The sequence below is a fragment of the Mesoplodon mirus genome (assembly GCF_964341445.2).
Source record: "Mesoplodon mirus genome assembly, chromosome: X".
NCBI lineage: Eukaryota > Metazoa > Chordata > Mammalia > Artiodactyla > Ziphiidae > Mesoplodon > Mesoplodon mirus.
The window spans coordinates 79,647,964-79,665,560 of NC_138981.1; the positions used below are offsets into that span (position 1 = coordinate 79,647,964).

The 17,597-nt window shown below is 37.0% G+C and overlaps 1 protein-coding gene across 2 annotated transcripts in view; it reads left to right on the forward strand.

Annotated features, from left to right (window-relative positions):
* The window catches only part of FAM133A (family with sequence similarity 133 member A), a 53,052-nt gene extending 36,739 nt beyond the window's left edge, over window positions 1-16,313 (forward strand). For both annotated transcript variants that reach the window (XM_082610396.1, XM_082610397.1), the window contains one exon: window positions 14,147-16,313. In XM_082610396.1, coding sequence (XP_082466522.1) covers window positions 14,250-15,104 — 855 coding nt within the window. In that variant the 5' untranslated portion in view covers window positions 14,147-14,249 and the 3' untranslated portion in view covers window positions 15,105-16,313. The remainder of the gene's footprint in view (window positions 1-14,146) is intronic.
* Window positions 16,314-17,597: the final 1,284 nt, after the last annotated feature.

The window sequence follows — 17,597 nt, forward strand, 5'->3', positions numbered from 1 at the left end:
ATACAGAATGGAAATGGAGGGTACTCTTGCAGTGGATACAACTGGCAAATACTAACTACCTCAGTCACGTGATCAAGGTTAACATCAATGATAAGCCACCTTAGTATGTACTTTGGATGTAATGTAATGAAAATGGTACTTTACTTGTGTTCTTCCTTCCAAGAACTTGCAGTCTAACTCTAACCATGAGAAAAACATCAGACAAACCCAAATTGAAGAGCATTCTAAAAAATCAATATCTGATCAGTACTACTCAAAACCAAGGAGATTCTGAGAAACTGCCAGTCTAGAGGATCCTGGGAGACATGATGACTAAATGTAATGTGGTATCCTGGATGGATTCCTGGAATAGAAAAAGGACATTAGGTTAAAAACTAAGGAAATTTGAATAAAGAATGGACTTTAGTTAATATGAATGTGTCAGTATTGGTTCATTAGTTGTGGCAAATATACGTGTTAATTTAAGACATTATCTATAAGAAAACTGAATGCAGAAGATACTCTACTATACTTGCAACTTTTCTGTAAATCTAAAGATATCCTAAAACTGAAAGTTTGTTTGTGGGAGGGAGACGCAAGAGGGAGGGGATATGGGGACATATGTATAACTGATTCATTTTGTTATAAAGCAGAAACTAACACACCATTGTTAAGCAATTATACTCCAATAAAGATGTAAAAAAATTCACTTCATCATCATAAAAGCTAAACAATAACAATGATTTGTTTTTCTGAATATAAAATCCAAAATGTATTACTAAATTAAGAGAAAGAAGAGGGTGAAGTACTCATTTCTTTAAACACTTAGGTAAAATTTATACTTAGAGCTTCTACCCTCTCATAACTATTATTTTCTGTTTTATCTCTTGCATCTGCAATGTGTTGTTGCTGCTATAAACTTTCTGGTATCATCCTTAAGATATTAGAGACTGATCCCTTGTCATTTGACAATTCTATAGATGGAAGAAGAGGCAGTATTTCAAATTCTACACCCTTTCCCTAGAATGAGAAATGCTCCATGACGCAACTATGCCAGAGGGAATTCACCAGAGGTGAATGCTTTTAACACGGCACAGCCTTCTATCATGTTGATCCCCGCTTTCTATCATGTTGATCAAAATAAGAGGGATAATTTCTCCCTCAAAACATTCACGTTAACAACTAGAATAGAATGTGTTATTACTTGAGTTTTATTTAGAAGAAATAATATCATTTTATATGCACTTGCTAGAGCTAGATATTTTCAGGAAATTTTCGAATATCATTAAATGTCCTCATAAACCGTCTTTGCCTCTTATTCAGGCTGTGAATTAGATAATTCTGTGGCTGCCCTCTCTATTATCAATCAATGTGAAATGGCAGAACATAGTGTGATAATTAAAGGTATTAGCAGTATATATGTACAGATTATTATTATATTATAATTTAGCAGACTCATTACTATCTTAAAGCCTTTAAGTAGCTTTAGAAGAGGCATTTATTTCAGTAGCATGGTACTTAAACTTACATTAGCTAGTGGGAACAAAGAATATTAAGTTTTTTTTTAATAGGGGCCTCATCCAAATGTCCATACCTTTGCAGAAGAGTTGGATGTTTCAGATTAAGCCACAGAGCTATTGCCAATTATTTGGAAAGAATTTTCAGCTGAAGTGCATATGTCTATGAGACAGTATGATGCCTACAGTTAGACATATCACTAAAAATTGACTGAAATGATTTGTAAAATAGAGTAGGTCCTTAAAATAACTAGCCTTGGTGATAGTTACAATTGAAATTAGACTGTGAAATGTTAAAATATGCTTTTAATTAATTTAAATTCATATTGACTTTTACCTGAGCATGTTCAATGAAAAATGCTATAGATATGATCACTTTTAAGAATGAGAAGCTGATATGATGACTGTTTTACAACAGTGTAATAATGTGAATATTTGCATTGTATTTGGCTTTTCCTTTTCACCTCAGGGCCTTACCATCTGGTATTCCTTGTGCTTGGAAAATGCAATCAACTCTGGCTCTTTGATTACTCCTTTCCTGTTTAATCACTTCATCTGGCTAGCTCTGATTTATCCATCAGGTCTCAGATTACATGTTAATTATATGTTAGTATCTCAGAGTTGACCTTCCATTCTAAATTAGGTTACTCATTATACTTTTCATAGCATCCTGTGCTTTTCCTTCATCATTTTAATCACGATTATAATTATACACTCATTTGTTTGATATTTGTGTAATGACTTTTACCTTTACTAGACCATAATATCCATGGCATATAACATAGTGTCTGGTGCATAATAGATGATCAAAAGGGAGCTGTATGAATGAATGAACAAATAACTGTTATAACACTCAGATTACCAGCAGGGTTGTTACAATTTGTATCTAATCTTTATACAAAATTAGCATACTTCATACAAATAAACAGAGATAAAGAGAATAAACTTTCTCTTCTAAAATAGAAACAGAAGGTAAGCCACAGCACTTTTAAAACAAAGAGTATTTGAGCAAGAGAATTTGTTGGTGTTACTTTTTCTTTTTTCTCAGTGTGCTTTATCTTCTGCAAAAAGAACACACAGATTCTGCAGTTCTGAAGGCCTCCCACAACACTTGTCTGCTGTCAGCATTCTCTCGCATTCCCCTCTGCAGTTATTCCAAATTTTAATCATTTGTCTCAAGACTCCTATGCAACCTCAACCTGCCTTAATCTTAGCAGCTGACCTTGGCTCCTACCATTGAGTGAAAATGAAGGCTATTAGATAAGAAATATTTCAACTTTCTCCCTTTCATCACCACCCCCCCACACACACACACAAAACCCTACACCCATACCCTTTATTCTTTGCCTCTGCTCTTTCAAGAGAGATCTTTTACTTATGACTCTGATTCCTCTCTGTTTCTTCTATGGTTTTGCCATAAAGAATCATTCCCTCTTTCCTTTCTTCTTTTACTTTTTTTAACCTCTTTATTGGAGAATAATTGCTTTACAATGATGTGTTAGTTTCTGCTTTACAACAAAGTGAATCAGTTATACATATACATATGTCCCCGTATCTCTTCCCTCTTGCATCTCCCTCCCTCCCACCCTCCCTATCCCATCCCTCTAGGTGGTCACAAAGCACCAAACTGATTTCCCTGTGCTTTGTGGCTGCTTATACCACTACCTATCTATTTTACGTTTGGTAGTGTATATATGTCCATGCCAGAGTATATATGTCCATGCCACTCTCTCACTTTGTCCCAGCTTACACTTCCCCTCCCCGTATCAAGTCCATTCAGTAGTAGGTCTGCATCTTTATTCCCGTCTTGCCCCTAGGTTCTTCTGACCATTTATTTATTTATTTTTTTAGATTCCATATATATGTGTTAGCATACAGTATTTGTTTTTCTCTTTCTGAATTACTTCATTCTGTATGATAGTCTCTAGGTCCATGGACCTCACTACACATAACTCAGTTTCATTCCTTTCTAGGGCTGACTTATATTCCATTGTATATATGTGCCACATCTTCTTTATCCATTCATCCGATGATGGACACTTAGGTTGTTTCCAGCTCCGGACTATTGTGAATAGAGCTGCAATGAATATTTTGGTACATGTCTCTTTTTGAATTATGGTTTTCTCAGGGAATATGCCTAGTAGTGGGATTGCTGGGTCATATGGTGGTTCTATTTTTAGTTTTTTAAGGAACCTCCATACTGTTCTACATAGTGGCTGTATCAATTGACATTCCCACCAACAGTGAAAGAGTGTTCCCTTTTCTCCAAACCCTCTCCAGCAATTATTGTTTCTAGATTTTTTGATGATTGCCATTCAGATCGGGGTGAGATGATATCTCATTGTAGTATTGATTTGCATTTCTCTAATGATTAATGATGTTGAGCATTCGTTCATGTGTTTGTTGGCAATCTGTATATCTTCTGTGGAGAAATGTCTATTTAGGTCTTCTGCCCACTTTTGGATTGGGTTGTTTGTTTTTTTGATATTGAGCTGCATGAGTTGCTTGTATGTTTTGGAGAGTAATCTTTTGTCAGTTGCTTCATTTGCAAATATTTTCTCCCATTCTGAAGTTTGTCTTTTCGTCCTGTTTGTGGTTTCCTTTGCTGTGCAAAAGCTTCTAAGTTTCATTAGGTCCATTTGTTTATTTTTGTTTTTATTTCCATTTCTCTAGGAGGTGGGTCCAAAAGGATCTTGCTGTGATTTATGTCATAGAGTGTTCTGCCTATGTTTTCCTATAAGAATTTCATAGTGTCTGGCCTTACATTTAGGTCTTTAATCCATTTTGAGTTTATTTTTGTGTATGGTGTCAGGGAGTGTTCTAATTTCATTCTTTTACATGTAGCTGTCCAGTTTTCCCAGCACCACTTATTGAAGAGGCTGTCCTTTCTCCACTGTATATTCTTGCCTCCTTTATCAAAGATAAGGTGACCATAGGTGTGGGGGTTTATCTCTGGGCTTTCTATCCCGTTCCATTGATCTATATTTCTGTTTTTGTGTCACTACCATACTGTCTTGATTACTGTAGCTTTGTAGTATAGTCTGAAACCAGGGAGCCTGATTCCTCCAGCTCTGTTTTTCTTTCTCATAATTGCTTTGGCTATTCGGGGTCTTTTGTGTTTCCATACAAATTGTGAAATTTTTTGTTCTAGTTCTGTGAAAAATGTCAGTGGTAGTTTGATAGGGATTTCATTGAACCGGTAGATTTCTTTGGGTAATAGAGTCATTTTCACAATGTTGATTGTTCTAATCCAAGAGTATGGTATCCCTCTCCATCTATTTGTATCCTCTTTAATTTCTTTCATCAGTGTCTTATAATTTTCTGTATACAGGGCTTTGGGCTCCTAAGGAAGGTTTATTCCTAGATATTTTATTCTTTTTGTTGCAGTGGTAAATGGAAGTGTTTTCTTATTTTCACTTTCAGAATTTTCATCATTAGTGTATAGGAATGAAAGAGATTTCTGTGCATTAATTTTGTATCCTGCTACTTTACCAAATTCATTCATTAGCTCTAGTAGTTTTCTGGTGACATCAGTAGGATTCTATATATAGAATCATGTCATCTGCAAACAATAACAGCTTTGCATCTTCTTTTCCAGTTTGGATTCCTTTTATTTCTTTTTCTTCTCTGATTGTTGGGGCTAAATCTTCCAAAACTGTGTTGAATAATAGTGGTAAGAGTGGGCAACCTTGTCTTGTTCCTGATCTTAGTGGAAATGGTTTCAGTTTTTCACCATTGAGGGCCATGTTGGCTATGGGTTTGTCATATATGGCCTTTATTATGTTGAGGAAAGTTCCCTCTATGACTACTTTGTGGAGGTTTTTTATCATAAATTGGTGTTGAGATTTGTCAGAAGCTTTCTCTGAATCTATTGAGATGATCATATGGTTTTTCTCCTTCAGTTTGTTAATATGATGTATCACATTGATTGATTTGCATATATTGAATAATCCTTGCATTCCTGTGATAAACCCCACTTGATTGTGGTGCATGATCCTTTCAATGTGCTGTTGGATTCCATTTGCTAGTATTTTGTTGAGGATTTTTGCATCTGTGTTCATCGGTGATGTTGGCCTGTAGTTTCCTTTCTTTGTTACATCTTTGGTTTTGGCATCAGAGTGACGGTGGCCTCATAAAATGAGTTTGGGTGTGTTCCTCCCTCTGATATATTTTGGAAGAGTTTGAGAAGGATAGGTGTTAGCTCTTCTCTATGTTTGATAGATTCGCCTGTGAAGCCATCTGGTCCTGAGATTTTGTTTGTTGGAAGATGTTTAATTACAGTTTCAATTTCAGTGCTTGTGATTGTTCTGTTCATATTTTCTATTTCTTCCTGGTTCAGTCTCAGAAGGTTGTGCTTTTCTATGAATTTGTCTATTTCCTCCAGGTTGTCCATTTTATTGGCATATAGTTGCTTGTAGTAATCTCTCATGATCCTTTATATTTCGGCAGTGTCACTTGTTACTTCTCCTTTTTCATTTCTAATTCTATTAATTTGAGTCGTCTCCCTTTTTTTCTTGATAAGTCTGGCGAATGGTTTATCAATTTTATCTTCTCAAAGAAGCAGCTTTTACTTTTACTGATCTTTGCTATTTTTTTCTTCATTTCTTTTTCATTTACTTCTGATCTGATCTTTATGATTTCTTTCTTTCTGTTAATTCTGGGGTTCTTGTTCTTCTTTCTTGAATTGCTTTAGGTGTAAGGTTAGGTAGTTTATTTGAGATGTTTCTTGTTTCTTAAGGTAGGAGTGTATTGCTATAAACTTCCCTCTTAGAACTGCTTTTGCTGCATCACATAGGTTTTGTGTCATCGTGTTTTCATTGTCATTTGTTTCTAGGTATTTTTTTATTTCCTCTTTGATGTTTTCAGTGACCTCTTGGTTATTAAGTAGTGTGTTGTTTAGCCTCCATGTGTTTGTATTTCTTACAGATTTTTTCCTGTAATTGATATTTTGTCTCATAGCATTGTGGTCAGAAAAGATACTTGATATGATTTCAGTTTTCCTAAATTTACCACGGCTTGATTTGTGACTCAAGATATGATCTAACCTGGAGAATGTACCGTGAGCACTCGAGAAAAATGTGTATTTTGGGTTTTTTTGGATGGAATGTCCTATAAATATCTATTAAGTCCATCTTGTTTAACATATTATTTAAAGGTTGTTTTTCTTATTTATTTTCTTTTTGGATGATCTGTCCATTGGTGAAAGTGGCGTCTTAAAGACCCCTACTATGATTGCATTACTGTCGATTTCCCCTTCTATGGCTGTTAGCATCTGCCTTATGTATTGAGGTTCTCCTATGTTGGGTGCATAAATATTTACAGTTATTATATCTTCTTCTTGGATTGATCCCTTGATCTTTATGTCGTGTCCTTCTTTGTCTCTTTTAAGTTTTTGTTTTAACGTCTATTTTGTCTGATATGAGAATTGTTACTGTAGCTTTCTTTTGAGTTCCATTTGCATGGAATATCTTTTCCATTCCCTCACTTACAGTCTGTGTATGTCCCTAGGTCTGAGGTTTGTCTCTTGTAGACAGCATATATACGGGTCTTGTTTTTGTATCCATTCAGGCTGTCTATGTATTTTTGTTGGAGCATTTAATCCATTTACATTTAAGGTAATTATCAATATGTATGATCCTATTACCATTTATTCCTTTTTTTTTTTGGTTTATTATTGTAGGTCTTTTCCTTCTCTTGTGTTTCCTGTCTAGGGAAGTTTCTTTAGCATTTGCTGTAAAGCCAGTTTGGTGGTGCTGAATTCTCTTAGCTTTTGCTTGTCTGTAAAGATTTTAATTTCTCTGTCGAATCTGAATGAGATCCTTGCTGTGTAGAGTAATCTTGCTTGTAGGTTTTTTCTCCTTCATCACTTTAAATATGTCCTGCCTCTCCATTCTGGCTTGCAGAGTTTCTCCTGAAAGATCCACTGTTAACCTTATGGTGATTCCCTTATGTGTTATTTGTTGGTTTTCCCTTACTGCTTTTAATATTTGTTCTTTGTATTTAATTTTTGATACTTTGATTAATATGTGTCTTGGCATATCTTTCCTTGGATTTATCCTGTATGAGACTCTCTGTGCTTCCTGGACTTGATTAACTATTTCCTTTCCCATATTAGGGAAGTTTTCAACTATAATCTCTTCAAATATTTTCTCAGTCCCTTTTTTTCCTCTTCTTCTTCTGGGACCCCTATAATTTGAATGTTGGTGCATTTAATGTTGTACCAGACGTCTCTGAGACTGTCCTCAATTCTTTTCTTTCTTTCTTTCTTTTTATTCTGCTCTGCAGAAGTTATTTCCACTGTTTTATCTTCCAGGTCACTTATCCGTTCTTCTGCCTCAGTTATTCTGCTATTGATCCCTTCTAGAGAACTTTTAATTTCCTTTATTGTGTTGTTCATCACTATTTGTTTGCTCTTTAGTTCTTCTAGGTCCTTGTTAAACTTTTCTTGCATTTTCCGTATTCTATTTCCAAGATTTTGGATCATGTTTACTATCATTATTCTGAAATATTTTTCAGGTAGACTGCCTATTTCCTCTTCATTTGTTAGGTCTGGTGGCTTTTTATCTTGTTACTTCCTCTGCTGTGTGTTTCTCTGTCTTCTCATTTTGCTTAACTTACTGTGTTTGTGGTCTCCTTTTCGCAGTGTGCATGTTCGTAGTTCCTGTTGTTTTTGGTGTCTGTCCCCAGTGGCTAATGTTGGTTCAGTTGGTTGTGTAGACTTCCTGGTGGAGCAGACTAGTGCCTGTGTTTTGATGGGTGAGGCTGGATCTTGTTTTTCTGGTGGGCAGGTCCACGTCTGGTGGTGTGTTTTGGGTTGTCTGTGGCATTATTGTGATTTCAGGCAGGCTATATGCTAATGGATGGGGCTATGTTCCTGTCTTGCTAGTTGCTTGGCATAGAGTTTCTGGCACTGTGGCTTCCTGGTTGTTGGGTGAAGCTGGGTCTTGGTGTTGAGATGGAGATCTCTGGGAGATTTTTGCCTTTTGATATTACGTGGAGCTGTGAGGTCTCTTTCGGACCAGTGTCCTGAAGTTGGCTCTCTCACCTCAGTGGCACAGCCCTGACATGTGGCTGGAGCACCAAGAGCCTGTCCTCCTCATGGCTCAGAATGAAAGGGAGAAAAGAAAGAAAGAAAGAAAGAAGAAGATACATTAATATTAAATTAAATTTAATTTAAAATGTTATTACAATAAAAGATAAAAAATAATTATTAAGAAAAAAATTTTTAAGTAATAATAAAAAAAAACAGACAGACAGAACCCTAGGACAAATGGTAAAAGCAAAGCTATACAGACAAAATAACACACAGCAGCATACACATACACAGTCACAAAAAGAGAAAAAGGGAAAAAAAATATATATATATTGTTGCTCCCAAAGTCCACCTCTTCAATTTGGGATGATTCGTTGTCTATTCAGGTATTCCACAGATGCAGGGTACATCAAGTTGATTGTGGACATTTAATCCACTGCTCCTGAGGCTGCTGGGATAAATTTCCCTTTCTCTTCTTTGTTCCCACAGCTCCTGGGGTTCAGCTTTGGATTTTGACCCACCTCTGTGTGTAGGTCACCTGAAGGCATCTGTCCTTCTCTCAGACAGGACATATGTCCCTTCTTCTTAAAGAAGCAGCAGATTTGGGGGCTCTGTCTCTCTCAGGCCAGGGGCAGGGAGGGGTACAGAGGGCGGGGTGAGCCTCCAGCGGCAGAGGCCAGCGTGACGTCGCACCAGCCTGAGGCGTGCCATGCGTTCTCCCAGGAAGTTGTCCCTGGACCACGGCACCGTGGCAGTGGTGGGCTGCACAGGCTCCTGGGAAGGGAGGTGTGGAGAGTGACCTGTGCTTGCACACAGGCTTCTTGGTGGTGGCAGCAGCAACCTTAGCATCTTATGCCCATCTCTGGGGTCTGCGCTTTTAGCTGCAGCTCACGCCCGTCTCTAGAGCTCCTTTAAGTGGCGCTCTTAATCCCCTCTCCCTGCTCACCAGGAAACAAAGAGGCAAGAAAATATCTCTTGTCCCATCGGCTGCTCCAGACCTTTTCCCGGACTCCCTCCTGGCTAGCTGTGGTGCACTAGTCCCTTCAGGCTGTGTTCACGCAGCCAACCCCAGTCCTCTCCCTGGGATCTGACCTCCGAAGCCAGAACCTCAGCTCCCAGCCAACACCTGTCCCGGCAGGTGAGCAGACTAGCCTCTTGGGCTGCTGAGTGCTGGTTGGCACTGATCCTCTGTGCAGGAATCTCTCCACTTTGCCCTCTGCACCCCTGTTGCTGTGCTCTCCTCCGTGGCTCTGAAACTTCGTCCCTCAGCCACCCACAGTCTCCACCCACGAAGGGGCTTCCTAGTGGAAACCTTTCCTCCTTCACAGCTCCCTCCCACTGGTACAGGTCCCATCCCTATTCTTTTGTCTCCGTTTATTGTTTTTTCTTTTGTCCTACCTAGGTACGTGGGGAGTTTCTTGCCTTTTGGGTGGTCTGTGGTCTTCTGCCAGCGTTCAGTAGGTGTTCTGTAGCTGTTCCACATGTAGATGTATTTCTGATGTATTTGTGGGGAGGAAGATGATCTCTGTGTCTTACTCTTCCACCATCTTGAAGCTCCTCCATCTTTCCTGTCTTCTTAAAAGTCTTTCTATTTAACCTTGTCACCCTCTGAACATGTTCAAGTTTCTTCTTTGATAAAAACAAACAACAGTAAAAAATCATTTTTTAAAAATTCTTCCTCCCTCATTATAGTTGCCCTCTTATCACTTTACCGTCCTTCTCAAATGAGTCTATGTACCCTATGTCCCTAGTTTCTCACCTCCCATTTAGTCTTTAACCCACTGTCATCTGGCTTCTGCCCTAATTAATTGAAATTGCATTAGCAAAGGTTACTAATGATTTCTTCATAGCCAAATATAATAGACATTTTCAGATTTTATCTCACTTGGCCTATCTGCTCCATTTAATATTGTTGTCCATAACACCTTTTTTTCTGGATTTTTTAAAGTTAAAGATAATACCTGCTTATTGTAAAAAAATATAAATAGTATAGGAAAACTTACAAAAGGAAATAATGCCTCTCCACATGCAGAGATAACCAGTGTTTACATTTGGTGAACTTTTCACTCAACAGTATGTTGTGGATATAGTATTCCATGGTATACATATACTGTAATTGATATAACCTGTTTGTTATTGATGGATATTTAGGTTTTTTCCTTAAATTTTAACGTTCAAAAATTGCTCAAATGAAATTCATGAAATTCATAGACCTTTGAGGATTATTGCCCTCACCTTGAAACTTTACTCTCCCTACTGTGTTTCTGTGGCTCTAACTTTATTTTCTGATACTGGTCGAGCTCTTACCACTCTGGCTAATTTTCTGAAGCTTTAATTTCTCTGCCAGCCCCTTGTGTGTTGTTATTAAATTGGATCCAGTGCTCAAACCTTTTTTTCATTTGAAATCTTCCCCAAGGTAATTTAATTTTCTCTCATGACTTTAGCCATCACTCAGTGACTTCCAACCCTATATCTCTAACTTAGGTCACATTCCAGAGTGCTAACACCCATACATCCAATTTCCTACATGTGGATTCACTCACATGTTTCAAACTTTATGAATCCAATACTGAACCCAGACCTTTTCTCAAAGTCTATGCCATTTCCTATATTACCCAGTCATTGGCATTGCCTTGTATCTAGTCTTACAAGCCAGAACTTTACCCTAGATTCCTTTCTCTTCCTCAACCTTTGTATCTCACTGATCGTTAATCTCAGTAACATCTCCTAAATATGTCTCATGTATTTCCACCTCTTTTCATTCATTATACCATTATTTTTAGTTCAGACTCATTTTATATCTGTATGAATACTTGAATGAATCTCATTGTCTTCAGCTGGTAAGAAATTGTCTCTTAAGCACTCAAATGTGACCAAATCACTGTCTGGCTTAAAATAGTCCGCACCTCCCCATTAGCTTTACTGTAAGTGCCATAGAATAAATCCCAACCTCAGCATTGCATCCAAATCTTTTGTGAATTGGTCTTTGCCTGTCTTTCTAGATGATGTCAGGACTAGGTCTCAAGGAACTGTAATTAGAATGGATTGTGTTATTCTAAGTGTGCAGTAGCAGAAACAACCAGCAAGTTGAATATGAAATAAAGTCATTAAGGGCTTTTGATGATCAAGTCTTGGAAACAATGATATTTGACAGACCTTTAGGGTAGCAGTAAGAATTAAAATGACAAAAATACCTAAGAGGACTGGGCAGAACTGAAGAGGAAGGAGAATAAGATAACACAACAAATCAAACCCAAGAAACTATTACCAAGAGTCACCGTAAAATCTGTGGCATTGAGTTTATGATCAGTAGGTATGTTATGGTGACTTAAAGGGTCAAAGTCAAGATGGAGACTGACAGAAAAATCTGTGATATGTCTGATCATCTTTCTCTTCAGACTTTGCTAGCTTCCTAACAAGTATAGGACAAAATCCAAGATGTTAAAATTACCTAAGAAAGCCTCTATGATCAGGCTATTTACTTCCTATGCAGCCTTACCTCCTGCTGCTACCCTCTTGCACTTTAGGCTATATCAACACTAAATACATGGTGCTCTTTCAGATTTCTCTGTTTTTTCACATATTGTTTCTTCTGCCTGGAATGTCTATCATTTCCTCATTTCCCAGGTGAACTCTTATTTATCCTTCAAAATCCTCTACTGACATCACCAACTCCAGGAGGCTTCTGTGAATGCCCCTCTCTCACAGAGTTACCCCTGCATCAATCCATTCATTTTTTTTGTTTATTATTGAGCAAATATTTATTGAGTACTTAGTGTGGGCCAGATGCCATGTTAGGTACTGGGAACACCATGGTGATAATACAGATCAAACATGACCTTTACCCTTCTTAGCCTTATATTTAGCAATGAATACACACATGCATACACACACACACACAAACACACACATCCAAATAGTCAAATAAAAAAATCCTCAATTTTATAAGTGCTCCGAATAAAAGAAACAAGGAACTGTGATGCAGAATAATGACTATAAGGGATAGATACAGAGGCAACATAATATAAGGTTGAGCCATGTGAAATTGCTGGTATTTGACTTTTTTCTGTATAATTGGTGATTTTATATAGTTCCACCTAATAATTTCCTTTCTGAGGAATTGACCTCTAAACTGAGGCATGAGGATGAGGTGGAACTGGCCATGGTGGCTAAGCTTGGAGCTTAACATGTTCCGGAAACCAAGAGAAGATTGGAAAAGATAGAATTGAGAAAAAGAGTGAATAACTCTCAATGAAATGTAAGAGCGATAAGCAAGACAGATCATGCAGGATCTTTATAGGAGTGTGGATCTAATTCTCATTAAAATGTAAAGCCATTGGAGTATTTTAAGATCCTTCTGATTTCAGTGTGGGACTGGAATGGAAGAGAGTAAGAGTAAACGTAGGGCTGTCAATTAAGAGGTTGAGGGACTTCCCTGGTGGCTCAGTGGTTAAGAATCCGCCTGCCAATGCAGGGGACACATGTTTGATCCCTGGTCCGGGAAGATCCCACATGCCACAGAGCAACTAAACCCGTGTGCCACAACTACTGATCCTGCACTCTAGAGCCCATGAGCCACAACTACTGAAGCCCACACACATAGAGCCTGTGCTGTGCAAGAAGAGAAGCCACCACAATGAGAAGCCTGCACACTGCAACGAAGAGTAGCCCTCGCTCTCCGCAACTAGAGAAAGCCCGCGCACAACAATGAAGACCTAACATAGCCATAAATAAATAAATAAATAAATAAATAAATAAATAAATAAGAGGTTGATATAAGGAGTCAATATAATGTTGTGTTAGGTGTGCAGGGTTTGGCGTCAGGCTGCCTTGATTTAAATCCTGGTTTGACCATTTGCCATTTTTATGCTACTTTATGCAAGTACTCATTACTCACATTCTCTAAGCCTCAGTTTCTTCATCTGTGTAACAGGGATAATAATAGGATCAACTTTGTAGGGTTAGTCTGGAGACTCAATGAGATAATCCACTGCACAACACTAAGCAGTCCCTGGCAGATAATAAACAATAAATACTAGAGATTAATAGTCAAAATGAAAAATGACAGTACCTGGACTAATGTTGATGACAATATATTTGGAGAAAAGTGAATGGACATGAGACCTATTGCTGTGGGGGTTTAAACAGCAGGATTTAGTATGAATTGGATATGAGAATTGAGGGAGAAGGATTTTTCAGGTATGACTCCTAGGTTTCTATCAAAGAGTGGAGTGGATTGTGCTGCACTCTACTTAAATGGAGAAGGTCTGCCTGGTATAGAAATTAGCTATAGAAATTCCTCTCTCTCTTTATACCATATAAGGCAGAGATAAAGAAAGAAAAAAGGTAATTATCATACAGTATAAAAGGAAATAGTTATTAAAAAAATTAGATAACAGAACCCTACATGAAATATAAAAAACACTTTATATTATATTCATACCACAATGTCTAAAACATGCAAAAATCTTGTGTGTATATTTTTTTTTCTCAAGGTCTAAGATTTTGGAAATCTTTCTACTGTACTGTGTGATACATAGTGACCAATTAAACTTATGTGCTTACTTTGTCTCATATTAAATGTGTTTTGTAATCATTCCATCTGCTTCTCTCACAGAATGGAGCCTACTTGGTATACTAGCAGATGAAGAATTTAAGGAGGATGTCTATCTTTATTCTCTTTAGCAACTGAGAGTCAGCTCTGGGAACCATCAGGTACCATGGGGAAGCGGGACAATCGGGTGGCCTATATGAATCCTATAGCAATGGCCAGATGGAGGGGCCCATCTCAATCTGCAGGCCCAACAATACAAGATTATCTGAATCGACCAAGGCCCACCTGGGAAGAAGTGAAGAAACAATTAGAAAATAAAAAGAAAGGCTCCAAGGCATTAGCTGAATTTGAAGAAAAAATGAATGAGAATTGGAAGAAGGAACTAGAAAAAAGCAGAGAGAAATTATTAAGTGGAAATGAGAGCTCATCCAAAAAAAGAGAAAGAAAGAGAAAGAAAAAGAAGAAATCTTGTCAGTCTTCATCTTCTTCTACATCAAGCTCTGATTCTTCAAGCAGTTCTTCAGATTCTGAGGATGAGGAAAAGAAACAAGGAAAAAAGAGAAAGAAAAAGAAGAAATCTTGTCAGTCTTCATCTTCTACATCAAGCTCTGATTCTTCAAACAGTTCTTCAGATTCTGAGGATGAGGAAAAGAAACAAGGAAAAAAGAGAAAGAAAAAGAAGAACCATTTATACAAATCATCAGAAAGCTCTACATGTGAATCTGAATCAGAGAGCAAAGAATCTGTAAAAAAGAAAAAGAAGTCAAAGGATGAAACAGAAAAAGAAAAGTATATTAGAAGTCTCAGCAAAAAAAGAAAGAAGACTTGTCCTGAGGATAAACCTTTATCATTGGAGTCCTCATCAGAATCAGATTATGAAGAGGAGGTACAAGCAAAAAAGAAGAGAAGACATGAAGAGAGAGAAAAAGCAATGGAAAAAGCAAAGAAGAAGAAGAAGAAACAGCACAAAAAACATAGTAAGAAGAAGAAAAAGAAGCCAGGTTCAAGCCACAAGTCCTGATAATATCAAGAAAGAAAGCAAGATTTCCCTATTGAAAAAAGCAAGGTGTAAAGGAAACTTCAACTGTGAATGCTAGGGCATATTTACCAAAATGCATGAGTTTCCCTGTGTTAGTAGAATTATTCCTGGACTTTGAGTTGCCAGTCAAATGCTACTGTGCCAGAAAGGGCCATAATTGTTGCCTGCAGCTTAAATGTAGGATTTTGGGGGGTTTTATGTGTTTTTCCCTCCACTGGCTAATTCTTCTGAGAGCTAAAACCGTGTTGTCATACTAGTGGTTAAAATGTTTGAAATTAAAGTAAAATGTTTTAGATGGTAAATAATTTTGACCAAACAGTGAATCTAATGTTAAAAGTATCTAATTTGGTTACATCTTTAAAATATAATCAGAAATATCCAGGCGACAATAGCTGATATTTTTGAAGCATGGACTTAACATTGTCTCAAAATACTTACTTTTGAAGATTAAAAGTTTAGTTTATTTTTCTTTTCTCCTTAATGAACTTTTGTTTACATGGGGAAAGGGTTTGTGGGGGAAAAAGAGTTTGCTCTCACTTTGGCGAGCTGAATAGTGTGCCTTTGATCCTTACACATCCTATTTTTGCTAGTGCTGCAGCCATTCTTTTCTTACTTAGTAATGTATGCTGTTTCACATGAACAAGAAAGGCAGCAATTTACAGTATATGTAAGGCCCCAGTTTTATGAAATTTACCTCCATTTTGACAGTACTGAATAATATTTAGTGTTAGAGTGTTACATGATTTGAATTAACTTTGATACCCTTTGGAGGGGAATAATTTTAAATAGACCCTGGTATATTTTGATTAATAAAGATTCTGAAATATTTTGCATGCTATATACTATTAAGTTTTGATTATCCAGAGATATTCTATATAACCAGTAATCCTTTTTTATATGATTTATGCTTAGGATTCAAGTTTCAAGTTTGTAATTTCTTAATCTTACTATATTAATTTCATGACTGTGTTTAATTGCACACTTGCCAAAATATTTAGCATGTAAAAAGAAGGTTTTAAAAAAATATTTAATGCCTTCATATTGAAGCTGGTTTACTGTAAGCAAGTTGAGTGCCAGACATCTAGTATGCTGTATATCTTGTTACATAAAACTACTGCCAAAATCTTAGCAAGTATGCTGTTTAAAAATTTCTTGTCTTAAGCATTAATATTGAATTAAACTAGGAGTTAAATTTAGGAGATTATAATCTTTCTGTTTCACATTTTACTAACATTTGGAGTTTGTTGCCTTGTGTTTGTTGCTGAATCACATTTGCCACTATGCTGAAATAAGTTGAAATTTATTTTTACTCTACATTTTTATATCATAGTAATATGAATTATAAATTGATGTCTAACAAAAGCACCTGTTACAGAGGATGTGCTAATTGTAATGTCATATGTACAAAGTATTTTAGCATGAGGAGAGAATAAATAGCTATTTTTTTAAATAGCTGATTTCATGTCAGCTCCCTTGAATCACAAGTAAAATTATTATAAAGATAGAAAACATCTGGTAAATAAATAACATATTGGGTCCACAAATTTTTGCAGTGCATACCCCGGAATCTCTCAGTAACATTCTTGGACCATTATAAATGTAATGCCTTGTTAGGTCACATTGAAGCTTCGTAACTTTAGCTGTTTCCTAAAATATATGTCTATATGCTGATAAAAACTATTGTATTTAAGAGATATTTTCTATCCATATAGAGTTTTTCAAAAGTTGTTTTTCATTAAAATATGAAAAAAAGCTTATATTATTTGTAGAATGTGGCAAAGACATTAACAGCTATCAAATATCTATGTGCCCCCATTCACTTCCCAGCCCCTTGTAGTTAGGCAATACCATTTATTACTTCTAGCAGAGGGATTACAGAGAGATTGTAAACAGAAGTAATCTGTCGTTTCAATACCAGAGCAGTAAAAATTCCTGCGTGACCCTCCAGCTCTCTTTACCTGCCATGAGGAACTGAAAGCAGTGTCCTCCAAATAGTGTACCTACAAGATGGATGCAACCTGTATCTCTAAGTTGCTATTTGTAAGGGACCTGCCCTGGAGAGCTAATGGACTTACAGTGAATATTCTGAGTGTGAGAAATAAACTGTTATGTGTTAAGCTACTGAGATTTGGGGTCTTTTTTTATTACCACAGCAATCACCTATCCTACTCTAAATAGTAACATATAACTCTAGAATGTCTGTTTCAAGGGAGAGGGGGAAGATGGTGGAAGAGTAAGATGTGGAGAACATCTTCCTCCCCACAGATACACCAGAAATACATCTACACGTGGAATAACCCCTACAGAACACCTACTGAACGCTGGCAGAATACCTCAGACCTCCCAAAATGCAAGAAACTCCCCACGTACCTGGATAGGGCAAAAGAAAAAAACAATAAACAGAGACAAAAGAATAGGGATGGGACCTGCACCAGTGGGAGGGAACTGTGAAGGAGGAAAGGTTTCCACACACCA